This window comes from Neoarius graeffei, chromosome 26 (assembly GCF_027579695.1).
Source record: "Neoarius graeffei isolate fNeoGra1 chromosome 26, fNeoGra1.pri, whole genome shotgun sequence".
NCBI lineage: Eukaryota > Metazoa > Chordata > Actinopteri > Siluriformes > Ariidae > Neoarius > Neoarius graeffei.
The window spans coordinates 20,803,626-20,818,885 of NC_083594.1; the positions used below are offsets into that span (position 1 = coordinate 20,803,626).

Here is a 15,260-nt window from a genome sequence, read left to right on the forward strand (position 1 = left end):
AAGGGTAGGGGCCTGGAACTAAACTACAGGACTCTAGTGGTAGTGTAAGTGATGAGAACTGCTGCAGTTATGCATGACTATAGTGACATTTGGAATCAGTCATCATGTGACACATCTAAAAACGCAGCAGGAAAAGCAGGGCTGCTGTATTTACCAGAAAATGGATGCTTTGAGCGCAAGTGCAGCATTGTAGAGTCGGATTAAAGACACGCCATAGACTAAGGGTCTTTCTTAGTTTAATTTAAAAAAATAATGAAAAACTACAGCACATTAACTTAAAGGTGACCTATTACACCACTTTCCCACAAGTTGACACAGTTCCCTGAGGTCTTAATCAAATGTCTGTGACATTCTTTGGTCAAAATCCCACAAGGATAAAACACCACAGCTCCTGTCGAAACAGCCCTGTTCGAAACGGCCGATTTGAGTGCCTGTTCCTTTAAATGATAATGAGCTACTGCTCACTCCACCCTTCTCTTCGTCCAACCAATCAGGTAGCATTTCTTCATGAATATTCATTTGCAAAGGCAGTTCTCGAGCTATGAGTGGAGATGCTCAGATGAATGTTTAATGAGCTCCAGTTGTGAAAGGGGAGCCAAATCTGATGATGAGGGGGGAAATCAGTTTTGATGACTGGCTTTTTCAGGAAGTGACATCATTATTAAAGCATTCTTATTACAAAATTGAAACGAGACGATTTTTCATTGTGTTTGTGGTTTTAACACAGTGTTGTGATGGTATAATAAATAGTTGTTATTCTACAAAATCATATAAACCATGTACGACGAGATTGAGCGGAATAATTGTTTTATTCTATCCACATTCACTGGATTTTGAGAAACGGGGCATTTTTATTTTGATTTTCTGCAAATTCGAGAAATCAAACACTTTATACAAAACGTCCGATAAAATCATTTCCACTTAGAATGTAAACAAACCGGCGAAATGACAGGAGCAATTTGTGAAAAATGTGATAATTCTTGAAAAATACTTTTTATTCCAGATATATATATATATATATATATATAGTGGTGCAAAAAAGTATTTAGTCAGTCACCAATTGTGCAAGTTCTCCCACTTAAAAAGATGAGAGAGGCCTGTAATTTTCATCATAGGTACACTTCAACTATGAGAGACAGAATGGGGGGAAAGAATCCAGGAAATCACACCGTAAGATTTTTAAAGAATTTATTTGCAAATTATGGTGGAAAATAAGTATTTGGTCAATAACAAAAGTTCATCTCAATACTTTGTTATATACCCTTTGTTGGCAATGACAGAGGTCAAACGTTTTCTGTAAGTCTTCACAAGGTTTTCACACACTGTTGCTGGTATTTTGGCCCATTCCTCCATGCAGATCTCCTCTAGAGCAGTGATGTTTTGGGGCTGTCGCTGGGCAACACGGACTTTCAACTCCCTCCAAAGATTTTCTATGGGGTTGAGATCTGGAGACTGGCTAGGCCACTCCAGGACCTTGAAATGCTTCTTACGAAGCCACTCCTTCGTTGCCCGGGCGGTGTGTTTGGGATCATTGCCATGCTGAAAGACCCAGCCACGTTTCATCTTCAATGCCCTTGCTGATGGAAGGAGGTTTTCACTCAAAATCTCACGATACATGGCCTCATTCATTCTTTCCTTTACACGGATCAGTCGTCCTGGTCCCTTTGCAGAAAAACAGCCCCAAAGCATGATGTTTCCACCCCCATGCTTCACAGTAGGTATGGTGTTCTTTGGATGCAACTCAGCATTCTTTCTCCTCCAAACACAACAAGTTGAGTTTTTACCAAAAAGTTCTATTTGGGTTTCATCTGACCATATGACATTCTCCCAGTCCTCTTCTGGATCATCCAAATGCTCTCTAGCAAACTTCAGACGGGCCTGGACATGTACTGGCTTAAGCAGGGGGACACGTCTGGCACTGCAGGATTTGAGTCCCTGGCGGCGTAGTGTGTTACTGATGGTAGCCTTTGTTACTTTGGTCCCAGCTCTCTGCAGGTCATTCACTAGGTCCCCCCGTGTGGTTCTGGGATTTTTGCTCACCGTTCTTGTGATCATTTTGACCCCACGGGGTGAGATCTTGTGTGGAGCCCCAGATCGAGGGAGATTATCAGTGGTCTTGTATGTCTTCCATTTTCTAATAATTGCTCCCACAGTTGATTTCTTCACACCAAGCTGCTTACCTATTGCAGATTCAGTCTTCCCAGCCTGGTGCAGGTCTACAATTTTGTTTCTGGTGTCCTTTGACAGCTCTTTGGTCTTGGCCATAGTGGAGTTTGGAGTGTGACTGTTTGAGGTTGTGGACAGGTGTCTTTTATACTGATAATGAGTTCAAACAGGTGCCATTAATACAGGTAACGAGTGGAGGACAGAGGAGCCTCTTAAAGAAGTTGTTACAGGTCTGTGAGAGCCAGAAATCTTGCTTGTTTGTAGGTGACCAAATACTTATTTTACCGAGGAATTTACCAATTAATTCATTAAAAATCCTACAATGTGATTTCCTGGATTCTTTCCCCCCATTCTGTCTCTCATAGTTGAAGTGTACCTATGATGAAAATTACAGGCCTCTCTCATCTTTTTAAGTGGGAGAACTTGCACAATTGGTGGTGTATGTGTGTGTGTGTATGTGTGTATATATATATATATATATATATATATATATATATATATATATATAATAATTTTTTTTTTTGGGGGGGGGGGTTGTTGTTCTTGTTCTTTAGGGTTTTTTTTGTGGTTGGCAAACCAACTTAAAGGTGCATTACTGCCACCAGCTGGGCTGGAGTGTGGAACACGAGATATTGGGGAGGGGGAAAACAAAACTATATTCTTTTAGCTCTTTCTGTTTCTTTTAAATACTTAAATTTTTCGGGGTTTGGTTTTCGAGTAGATTTTATTTCGTCCTCGACCAGTTCAGCAACGCACTCTGCCATTTTGTTTCTCTCTACTCATGGTATATGAGCTGATATCCTAGTAGTAGAGTAGCCAATCAGAGCGCATGATTGCTCATATCCAGTGAATGTGGATGGAATAATAGCATATGTATGATGCTAATCAGCTAACACTGGAGGTTACAGCTTAAAATCTCATGAGAGTTCATGAGCAAGAAAACCAGGCCAGTGATTATTAGTATGAGCTGAAATATCGTGTGAATAAAATGGTGTGAATTGGCTTTGAAGACCGTGATTGATTGGCCAAGCAGAGGTCAGGCTGAAATGCTAACGTTACTATAACGGTGATGCCTGTTAATATATAAAGAGTATTTGTGTAACATCACTCTGAATAAGAGAAAGGAGTTGGGGGGGAACCCCCAAACGTTCAAATGTTATTCAACTCTAGACACCTAATATTGACTAATTTTGGCTTCCATAACACTCGTTAATAGTGCAGGAAGAGAATGTGGGAACTGGCTGATTAGCGTGGGAATGTGGGAACTGGCCAGTTCAGCAATAATTATGGAAGTGCATCATCAGTGCATGATGGTGATCCATCCTCTCCAGAGATGCCATTCCCATAATTCTGTTCAACCTCATTCGAGTTCCAAAATTTGAAACTTCGCTAATAACATTTACCAGTATTGTGATCATATTTTTGACATTTTATGGGATATCGTCGTCTGAATATGGCTTTATTTGCACATTTGCTTTGACCAGCTGTAACATGAGAATGTTGTTTTTAAGGTTCTACACGTTGCTCGTGCTCTCAACGGCGCTCTTCGGGAAGCCTCCATTCAAGAACGTGATCGTCAATGGCCTTGTCCTCGCAAGGTAACGGTCTGTCATTTCTCACAATACGTGCTTCGTGTGTAACTGTATTTATGGACAGGTTTTATTTTGGCAAAGGGAACATCCTTTCGCAGAGTCCTGGAGGCAGAACCGTAATGCTGATGATCTGGAAACACTTGGTTTGGCTGTAGTGTTTATTTAACGATGTACGTTTTCTCTGCAGCGACGGCCAGAAAATGAGCAAACGAAAGAAGAACTACCCAGACCCAGGAGTGATCGTACAGAACTACGGTGCCGACGCACTCCGGTAAGGATCCAACAAATTCAGCGTGACACTGAAACACAGCGAAACATTTTTAATCAAAGCTCTGGAAGGCGTGCACCGGTGGAGCATCTGGGGCATTATGGGTAATGAATAAAGCAGTGTTGCATTAGTGCATGTGGGTGAAATAGTTCCAGGAAACGCCTGATTGATCATCACCTGCTCCTTTTCACTTTAGCCCTTTGCGAAGTTTCATCAACAAAAAGCAGCTCTTGACTTCCCATAGACTTGAGTAGCTTTGTTCATAAACCTCTGACCTTTTCTCCGATAGTTTTTGTGACCAGCGTGATAAATTTATAGAAAGAGCATAAACGTAGCACATGCGGGGACTGCATAACGAGCAAAGCTGAGACTGCAGAGACCATTAGTGGTTACATATAAAGAAGTAGAACAGAGACAAAGCAAAGGTTTAATCCTTCATTGCCATATAAACTCACTGGAGAGAAAAAGAATGAGGGAGCTTGAGAAAGAGGAAAGAGGAGAGGAAGGAGTGAGAGGGAGAAAAAGAAGGGGGAAATGAGAGAAATGGAAAGGAAGGGGGGAGGAAGAGAGAAGGAGACAGAGGGAGGTGTGAAAGGGAGAAAAAGGAGGGGATAAGGTGAGACATGGAGAGAAGGGGGTAGAGAAGAGGAGAAAGAGGGACGGAGAGTGAGAGGCTGAAAGGAAGAGAAGAGGAGACAGAGGGAAGGTGTGAAAGGGTGGAAATGAGAGAAAGGAAGAGGGGAGAATGAGAGGGAGGAAGAGAGAGAAGAGTAGGGGAGGGAAAGGGAAAAAGAGGAGGGAGAAGGGGATAAGGTGAGACATGGAGAGGGATAAGGGGAGAAAGAAGGAAAGAGAAGAGGAGACAGAGGGAAGGAGAGTGAGAAGGGGGAAAAGAAGGATGGCGTGGGAGAGGCTGAAAGGGAGAGAGAGAGAAGGGTGAACAGAGAGAAGGGTCATAAGAGATGGAGAGGGAGGGGGGAAGAAGGATGGAGAGGGAGAAAGGTGAAAACAGAAGGGAGAGAAAGAGAGAAGGGTGATAATGGAGAAAGAGAGAAAGAAAGACGGGGAAAAAAAGAAACGCAACCAGGCATATTCAGTCCCGGCCTAAACCTTTCTCCAAATATGACGACTGTTTTTGAATATTAATGCATTCTGTCTTCATAAGCCTTTTATGCTGGTGAATTGCGCAAGGCCACGTTTCTTTCAGAATCCTCCCTCGCCTCCGTCCTCATCAGCCTGTTTATCCTCAGCGCCTCACCAGCATTTCCACAAACACACAATTCTCTTTGATAACGATGCACAACACAGAAAGATGAAGTGTCCCTGCAGCCTTGCTGAACTCTGTTTGATTACCGTAAGGTGAAAATGGCATCGTAGTTCATGGGGGTTGATGCACTGCCGTCTTCCTCAATCAATACTCGCGCGTTTCTCAGTCATAAATCACTCGATGCTTTCCAGGAAGTAATTCAGTGCAGTTCAGTAGAAGGCTGAAACGACCGAGTTGGTTCTATTTCACCAAAGAAGCTGGAAGGGAAGGGATTTTTAGACCGAACATAAATTAGAACTGATAAAAAATAAGAAATAATTTTTATAAGTGACCTGAAGTGTTCTTTGGCTCCGGTGAAGGAGGTGTGGCCTCTGTGCTTTAGCTCCGGTGAAGGAGGTGTGGCCTCTGTGCTTTAGCTCTGGGGGAGGAGGTGTGGCCTCTGTGCTTTAGCTCCGGTGAAGGAGGTGTGGCCTCTGTGCTTTAGCTCCGGGGGAGGAGGTGTGGCCTCTGTGCTTTAGCTCCGGGGGAGGAGGTGTGGCCTCTGTGCTTTAGCGCCGGTGAAGGAGGTGTGGCCTCTGTGCTTTAGCCCCGGGGGAGGAGGTGTGGCCTCTGTGCTGTAGCCCCGGTGAAGGAGGTGTGGCCTCTGTGCTTTAGCCCCGGTGAAGGAGGTGTGGCCTCTGTGCGTTAGCCCCGGTGAAGGAGGTGTGGCCTCTGTGCTTTAGCCCCGGTGAAGGAGGTGTGGCCTCTGTGCTTTAGCTCCGGTGAAGGAGGTGTGGCCTCTGTGCTTTAGCTCCGGTGAAGGAGGTGTGGCCTCTGTGCTTTAGCCCCGGTGAAGGAGGTGTGGCCTCTGTGCTTTAGCCCCGGTGAAGGAGGTGTGGCCTCTGTGCTTTAGCTCCGGTGAAGGAGGTGTGGCCTCTGTGCTTTAGCTCCGGTGAAGGAGGTGTGGCCTCTGTGCTTTAGCCCCGGTGAAGGAGGTGTGGCCTCTGTGCTTTAGCCCCGGTGAAGGAGGTGTGGCCTCTGTGCTTTAGCCCCGGTGAAGGAGGTGTGGCCTCTGTGCTTTAGCCCCGGTGAAGGAGGTGTGGCCTCTGTGCTTTAGATTTCTTTGATCAAAGAAATCTTTTTTTTTTTTCCCCAGATTTTCTCACTACTTTCCTGGGGATGTTGAGCATAACCAATAACCAAATAGTGGTTTCAGTATTTATGTTCTACTGTCTCAAATACTTAAGCAGCTTTTCAAATATTTGTGCACAGCCATTAAAAATAGAACATAGAACATAACATGCAAGACAATATAACTTTTAACAGATAGAAATAAAGCACTTTAGAGTTTCTTACTGGGTCTGCTTTGGATTCTGTAAGAATGACGAGTGTCGTTTTTTCTTGTAATCGACAAAGTTTAAGGTAAAAGGCATGCAAGTGCCACCTCCTGGGAAACTGTTTGCACAGAAATACACTGTGGAAGAAATGCTTGAGAACACTTTTTTTTCTTGTATTAAGGACACACGCAACAAAAAAGCAGGCCAGGAGTATAATCACGTGTAGTTATAGTTTATTATTATTATTATTATTATTATTATTATTATTATTATGTATAATCATGTCTCCTTTAAAAACAGTCAAACCCTATGAAATTGCTGGGATAAAGCCAGAAAATTGGTTTCTGATCCTGATTCCCATCTCCTATAAAAAGCTTGCAATTTTTTCTCTTTATAGGCTGTACCTAATCAACTCTCCGGTGGTCCGAGCAGAAAACCTGCGCTTTAAAGAGGAAGGCGTAAGGGACGTGCTCAAAGACGTTTTCCTGCCCTGGTACAATGCTTACCGCTTCCTCGTGCAGAATGTCCTGAGGCTTCATCAGGTAGAATTATTGTGCTGATTTTTTGTTTGTTTTTTTTTAAACCTCAAAGTCACTGCTGCACTTATGAAGAGCAATTAATATGCAGTGTGCAAGTGTATGGAGCTGTACTAATAAACTTTAAGCCACTATGATCCTGACCAGGCAGTTACTAACATGAAGCTGTAAATGTATTGTTCCACACAGTCTGTTCACGTTAATATTATTATTTTGCTCCTAATTAAATATCCTACTGCATCTCAAACAATTATAATATCGTGAACAAGTTCATATATCTCATAATTTAATTCACAAAGGTAAACTTTCATATATTCTATATTCATTACGTTTAAAGTGAAATATTCCAGGCCTTTTGTTTTAATTTTGATGACTGTGGCTTATAGCTCATGAAAATCAGAAATCCCAGTGTCTCAGATTGATAGAATATTTCCTAAGTGCAATCAGAGAGGATTTGCAATACAGAAATTTCCAACTTCTGAAAAGTATGTTCATTTATACACTCTGTACTTGGTTGGGTCTCCTTTGTCATGAATTACTGCATCGGCATGGCATGGAGCCAATCAGCCTTGTAGCACTGCTGAGGTGTTATTGAAGCCCAGTTTGCTTTGATGGAGACCTTCAGCTCGTCCGTATTTTTGGGTCGGGTGTTTTTTATCTTCCTCTTGACAATAACCCATAGATTCTCTATGGGGTTCAGGTCAGGCAAGTTGGCTGGCCAATCAAACACAGTAATATCATGATCAGCAAACCATTTGGTCGTAGTTTTGGCACTGCGGGCAGGTGCTAAGTCCTGCTGGAAAAGGAAATCAGCATCTCCACAAAGCTTGTCAGCAGATGGAAGCATGAAGTGCTCTAAAATCTCCTGGTAGACGGCTATGTTGACTTTGGATTTGATAAAACACAATGGACCAACACCAGCAGATGACGTGGCACCCCAAATCATCATAGACTGCGGAAACTTCAATGGACTTCAAACACCTTGGATTCTGTGCCTCTCCACTCTTCCTCCAGACTCTGGGAACCTTGATTTCCAAATGAAATGCAAAATTTACCTTCATCTGAAAAGAGGACTTTGGACCACTGAGCAACAGTGCAGTTCTTTCTCTCCTTAACCCAGGTAAGACGCTTCTGACATTGTCTCTGGTTCAGGAGCAGCTTGATATTAGGAATGTGACAGTTGTAGCCCCTTTCCTTAAGACGTCCGTATTTGGTGGTGGCTCTTGATGCACTGACACCAGCCTCAGTCCACTCTTTTACCCCTTTTCCACCAAATCAGTTCCAGGGCTGGTTCGGGGCTGGTGCTGGTTCACAACTTGTTCAACTTGCGAGCCAGCTGAGAACCAGTTTGCTTTTCCACAGCTCGCGATGCTAAGGGAAGCCACGTCATTACGTCGCTGTATACGTCAGTTACGTCATTGTATACGTCAGTTACGTCGCTACATTTGCATAAACCTTGGCACGAATATCGAAGCAAAAACAACACGGAAGAAGCAGCAGCAACAACAACAATAATAATAATGGATGACTTCGCGTTTGTACAGCTGATGCTTCTCGTCGCTTAAAAATGGCGATCTTTCACGGTCTTGTTATTGTTGTTGGTCTTAACAACTCCGCCCCCCCGCTGACGTAAGCGGTTCTTTCCTCTGGCCCAGCAGAGAGTTGGTGCTAGCCTGGAACCGGTTTTTCTGGCCCCAGAGCCAGTTCTTTCAGTGGAAACAGAAAACCCGGTTCCAAACTAAGCACTGACCCCGAACCAGCCCTGGAACTGCTTTGGTGGAAAAGGGGCATTTGTGAAGCTCTCCCAAGTTCTTGAATCGACTTTTCTTGACAATCCTCTCAAGGCTGCGGTCATCCCTGTTGCTTGTGCACCTTTTCCAGCCAACCTTTTCAGCATTGACCTTCTGTGGCTTACCCTGCTTGTGGATGGTGTCGATGATTGATTGTTTTCTGGATAACCGCCAAGTCCGCAGTCTTCCCCATGATTGTGGTTGCGTGTACTGAACTAGACTGAGAGATGCACTGTATTTATACTGTTTTATTCAAACTCAAAATTAAATGCTCTAATGTTTTGAGATTATTTTTTTAATGTTTTGTGCTGTCGGCCCTAATTATCAAAAGTAAAATAGAAAAATGCTTGAAACATTTTAGCTTATGTGTAATGAGTCTAGAATATATTACATTTTCACTTTCTTAAATAACCGATGGAAAATATTGAACTTTTTCCACGATATTCTAATTGTTTGAGATGCACTAGTATACCACAAATATACATTATACCAGATATTCACTGCTGGTCAAAGACTGCAGTCAAATCGATAACCTCAGCCATTACTGGAGAACTTTAATACGTTATACTACTGAATGGAATGTGATGTTTTGAAGTCTCGATCAGTATTTTGTGTGCATTATTGCAGTACACATTAAACTGTAGAGGACAGAGGAAGCCACAGACTGTCTTCTCTTAATAGAACATAACCTCTTTTTGACTTTCCCGTTTAGGAAGAGGACATTAAGTTCCTGTATAATAAAAACACTGCCAAGCTGAGTGACAACATCATGGACCAATGGATCCAGTCCTTCACGCAGTCCCTCATTCAGTTCTTTAAGGCTGAGATGGATGGTAAGGAGACATCGGAAGCTAAAAATCTGAGAACGCAAGTAGATTCAGTCCATGCACATGCTCGAGGACCTGTGCTCCGTTCTTTTCTATGCACTCATGTCAAACCATTAGCATTTCAGAGAGTTCCCTCTTGAAGCCCTTGAGTGGTTATTTACTGGACAGTTAACTTGTTTTGTTCTGTTTGTTTACTTTATACTAAAAATGGGAGATTACTTAAAGCTACAGTCCTTAGGATTTTTGTTGAAACTTTTAAAAAAAAAAAAAAAAAAAAAAGATAGTTGAGTAAGAGAGGGAATATACGGAAGCCGCGAGAGGCCCTTCATATAATCTTTTTTTTATTCACTTTGTTATCCCGAGATAACCATGGGCGCAGATAGAGGGTGGGACGGGTGGGATTCGTCCCACCCAGATTTAAATTCACCTCGTTCGGTCCCCCCCACTTATAGGGAGGAAAAAACGTCTATGCTGTCTTTCTTTGCATAAGGCAAACCTCACGGAAAAATCAAAAGACTAATTACCATTCGGTTTATTGAGGTGCACAGCAGTACATACGTAGTTGCAACAACTCGCATAAAACAAAACAAAGACTGATATTCGGTTGGTTGAGCTGCGCAGACTGCACAGGTTGCGAGCTCGAGCTTGGTTGCTATGGTTACCCACAACAAGTTTGACAGGCATATCGGGGACAGCTCCTAGTTCAGGACTCCAACACGGCATGATGAAGGGTGCCAAACCGAAAAGGCAGAAAACGATTGCATCGTTTTTTCAAAAAACAACGACTGTAACTAAACTGTGCCTTATTTTATCATATCACCTTGCAATTTTTTGATAGTCTGTTCAAAGTAATGTCGTAGTGAAAGTAAAATCGTACGGAGTAGAGATGCCTTTCTGGTAGCCTCCTTCTTTCGGTGGTAGCCTGTAGATACAGTGCTCAGAAGGCAGTTTTAATGTTTAATCTGGCGTTCCCTGCCATAATTTCAGCGAGCATCAGAGTATATTCCTCGCACAACACATGTTGATGGTGGGGTTGGGGTTGGTTTGCTGGCAGCTTTGTCCCCCCCAGTTCAAAAAACGTATCTGCGCCCCTGGAGATAACGACATAATTCAGGATCTCGAGAAAACAACACAACTAATTAGAGATCTCGAGAAAACAAAACCGTTATTTCATGATCTCGAGTAAACAGCTGAGAAATGGTTCCTTCAGGAACGCCAAGAGACTTGTGATACTGACTTTGGGGCTATTTCTCATTCTGTATAGACGCAACTTTGGTCATTAGTATGTCTGGAATAATCGATCACCTGATAAGGCAATATTTTGATCAGGGGTTGACACAGGGAGAGATTGCATTAAGTCTTTTAATAAGGGATCATTTCAAAATTAGTCCGCGGCACCTCCGCAGAAGACTGGCCCGGCTTCGTCTCTACCGACGGAGATACAGTGATCCAGCTGAGATCATGAAATAATTTTTTTGTTTTCTCGAGATCTCGAAATAACGGTTTTGTTGTCTCGAGATCCTGAATTAATTATGTCGTTATCTCGGGATAACAAGGTGAATAAAAAAAGATTATATGAAGGGCCTCTCGCGGCTTCTGTAGGAATAGATGACTTGCAACCACGTCATCAAAACGTGCTACGTCATGAGCGTCCGCCATTTTGGTGGATCTACAAAGCAACTAGGACGGCAGCCGCTTAAAGCGTGTCTGTAAACAATGCTGAATTTTCTCAGTATGAGGCCGATTTGAATGGTCGAGCGAAGAATCGATACAAAGAGAAGATAGGTTATGTGTGGTTTTGACCCATATTATTTAAAAAAGTCGGATTTTTCTGAAGATAAGACGCTTCTACTGATCATCGAGTACCCAGATATCGTGTTCTATCCGGTTTGGCAGACTTCATGGGTCGACAAATCTCAAATGAAGGCTTATAAGTCTATGGAAGCCTATAACAACTTTTGTCTCTGGATGGGTAAATACCTTGTTAATTAAACCAGTCAACGATGACAAAGCAGTTGTACTTGCAAGGATAAATTAGGGCTTCTTTTGCATTTAGTTTACTTTTATGTGTAAACAACAGACAAAGTGTGAAATTTTGACAAGTAGCTTTATGGCTCACAAATCACATTTCAATTTATTTCAGATACGATTTTGCTGGCGCTCCTAGAAGCGAAACGGTAATACACGTGTTAAAATTATAACAGCAACCGAGTGAACCACGACAAGAGAACGATTATTTTATAGCAACACGAAATAAAATTCTTCCATGATCTTAAGAGAGCTTTCGATTCTCACCCGAGATAAAACGATTACTGCAAACACGAGCCGTTTTGGCTTTCGCCTCCATTAGATCAGCCCTGCCGATGTTGTTCAGCCGTGCTCGTCTCCTCTCCGTACTGAGCCTCAGAGTTTCCTCGCCCTCTTTCCGAATCATGGACGGAATTCTAAAAAAATCGGAACGTCCCACGGTCACGAGTACTGTTGTGATCACAACCATATGCAGCACAAAGATATGGCAGAGCTAAAAGAACGCTTAAAGCAGCGGAAAAACAAAGGGAGTTGCGCACGCGTGACTGTGTTTTGTATGGAATGTCGCTTGACCCCCGTATTTGTATATCCGCCAACATGGCCGACATCCGGGTTTCTGTTTTGCTTTGACGTCACTTGCAAGTCAAGGATTGGATTAAGGTCAGGACCGACTTGGCCAATCCAAACATTCTTTCAACTTTATTCTTCTTTAACCATTCTTTAGTCGAAGGACTTGTGCTTTTTCCTTTAGAATTCGCCGGTATAATTCAAAATTCATTGTTCCATCAATGATGGTAAGCCATTCTGGCTCAGATGCAGCAAAACAGGCCCAAACCATGATACTACCACCACCATGTTTCACAGATGGGATAAAGTATTTATGCTGGAATTCGGTGTTTTCCTTTCTCCTAACATAACGCTTCTCATTTAAACCAAAACATTCTATTTTGGTCTCGTACATTCACAAAAGTTTTCCAATAGCCATGTGACCTTTTAGCAAACTGTAGATGGATGGTTTGTTTTTTGTTCAAAGTTTTTTTTTTTTTTTTTTTTTAAATCCTGTTATACAAAATACAATCTCATCTCATCTCATTATCTCTAGCCGCTTTATCCTGTTCTACAGGGTCGCAGGCAAGCTGGAGCCTATCCCAGCTGACTACGGGCGAAAGGCGGGGTACACCCTGGACAAGTCGCCAGGTCATCACAGGGCTGACACATAGACACAGACAACCATTCACACTCACATTCACACCTACGGTCAATTTAGAGTCACCAGTTAACCTAACCTGCATGTCTTTGGACTGTGGGGGAAACCGGAGCACCCGGAGGAAACCCACGCGGACACGGGGAGAACATGCAAACTCCACACAGAAAGGCCCTCGCCGGCCCCGGGGCTCGAACCCAGGACCTTCTTGCTGTGAGGCGACAGCGCTAACCACTACACTACCGTGCCGCCACAAAATACAATATGAAATATAATTTGATATATTTTAACAAATTCCCATCCCACACTTCCATTAGTTAGAGAATGTGAGTATTGGGCATTATTCTATCCACATTCACTGGATATGAGCAATCGCATGCTCTGATTTGCTACCCTGCTACTTGGCTATCAGCTCCTATACCGTGAGGAGAGAAAAACAAAACGGCGGAGCGTGTTGCTGAACCAACCAAGGATGAAATAAAAACTCTCCTCGAAAACAAAACCCCCAAAAAAGCAACAAAATATGGAATGAAAGTATTTGATGGTAAGAACGTATCTTTTTTTTTTTTTTTAAAGAATTATTCTTATCGCATTTTTCACAAATTGCGACTGTGATTTTGCCAACTTTGTTTACATTCTAAGCGGAAACGATTTTGTCGGACGCTTTGGCTAAAGTTTTTCATCTCATCTCATTATCTCTAGCCGCTTTATCCTGTTCTTCAGGGTCGCAGGCAAGCTGGAGCCTATCCCAGCTGACTACGGGTGAAAGGCGGGGTACACCCTGGACAAGTCGCCAGGTCATCACAGGGCTGACACATAGACACAGACAACCATTCACACTCGCATTCACACCTACGGTCAATGTAGAGCCACCAGTTAACCTAACCTGCATGTCTTTGGACTGTGGGGGAAACCGGAGCACCCGGAAGAAACCCACGTGGACACGGGGAGAACATGCAAACTCCGCACAGAAAGGCCTTCGCCGGCCATAGGGCTCGAACCCGGACCTTCTTCCTGTGAGGCGACAGCGCTAACCACTACACCACCGTGCCGCCCGGATAAAGTTTTTATTTATTGAATTTGCAAAAAAAAAAATACGCCGTTTCTCAAAATCCAGTGAACGTGGATGGAATAAAACAGTCTCGTCGTACACAGCTTATAGTGGCTATCGGATCATGCTCCGTTACTGATGAATCTGTGCGTACCAACTATACACTAGTCATCATCCATGTCGATTCAGTACGTTACTACTCTCTGATGGTGGATTTGTCAAATTCATCTCGACTAAGAAATGTGATTTTGGTGAAATGTGGTGTACGGCTTTAGTATTATCCTCGGTTCAAGTGATTTTTGATTTTGTTGTGTGGCTTGGCGGAGATATGCACGCTACCGAGTGCCCTTCTAGTTCTATATACAGTATGTTACTTGCAGCAGTCTTATTAATCCAGACAGTGAAGAAGGACCCAGCACGATACACCGTTAAAATGTTCATTCACATGCATGTTCACAGTACGGCTCGTCCCGATCAATAAATTCCCTGTACGTGTGTGTGTGTGTGGTTTTGTCTCAGCCTACAGGTTGTACACAGTTGTGCCTAAGCTGGTGAAGTTTGTGGATATGCTGACAAATTGGTACGTGAGGATGAACCGCAGGCGTCTGAAGGTAGGCTGAAGTGTGACTCTCACTCCAGAGCGAGCTATTTCTACCTACTCTCTTTGATTTGAGGGCACTTTGTTACGCAACAGGCCCTGTTCGAAGTCTAAAGCTTTCCTGAGTGATGGAGTTACTTCTATATATTATATGATCATTCACATTAGTTTGTGACTCTGAAACTTTATTCTCCTACTGTTTTTATACAATTGCAATCAAATATTCATCCCCCCCCCCAAGATTTTAAGGATTTATCAATTAAAGTTTTTTTAAAATAGCAAGACAGTGCTTTGGATGACTTCTTTATGAGTTGAATGATACATAAAATCAACACAGAAAATGGACGACGTATTATTTGTATGTATGTTTTGTTAAGATAGCCATGACACAATTATTCAATCCCTATAAAATATTGTTGTTTTTAAAGCTTTCTGACAGTTTTTATGGCCTAAAGTGGAGTTGAAACTTAATTAAGCCTTTGGGAACTCCTATAATGAGCCTTCATTTGCTTCTGCTGTGATTCATATTATACATCATACAGTGGGGCAAAAAAAAAATTTAGTCAGCCACCAATTGTGCAAGTTCTCCCACTTAAAAAGATGTGAGAGGCCTGTAA

The 15,260-nt window shown here is 42.8% G+C and overlaps 1 protein-coding gene across 2 annotated transcripts in view; it reads left to right on the forward strand.

The window, feature by feature from the left end:
* The window catches only part of iars1 (isoleucyl-tRNA synthetase 1), a 307,104-nt gene that overhangs the window by 149,739 nt on the left and 142,105 nt on the right, over positions 1-15,260 (forward strand). For both annotated transcript variants that reach the window (XM_060910911.1, XM_060910910.1), the window contains exons 17-21: positions 3,678-3,764; positions 3,946-4,029; positions 7,007-7,151; positions 9,648-9,768; positions 14,565-14,656. In XM_060910911.1, coding sequence (XP_060766894.1) covers positions 3,678-3,764; positions 3,946-4,029; positions 7,007-7,151; positions 9,648-9,768; positions 14,565-14,656 — 529 coding nt within the window. The remainder of the gene's footprint in view (positions 1-3,677; positions 3,765-3,945; positions 4,030-7,006; positions 7,152-9,647; positions 9,769-14,564; positions 14,657-15,260) is intronic.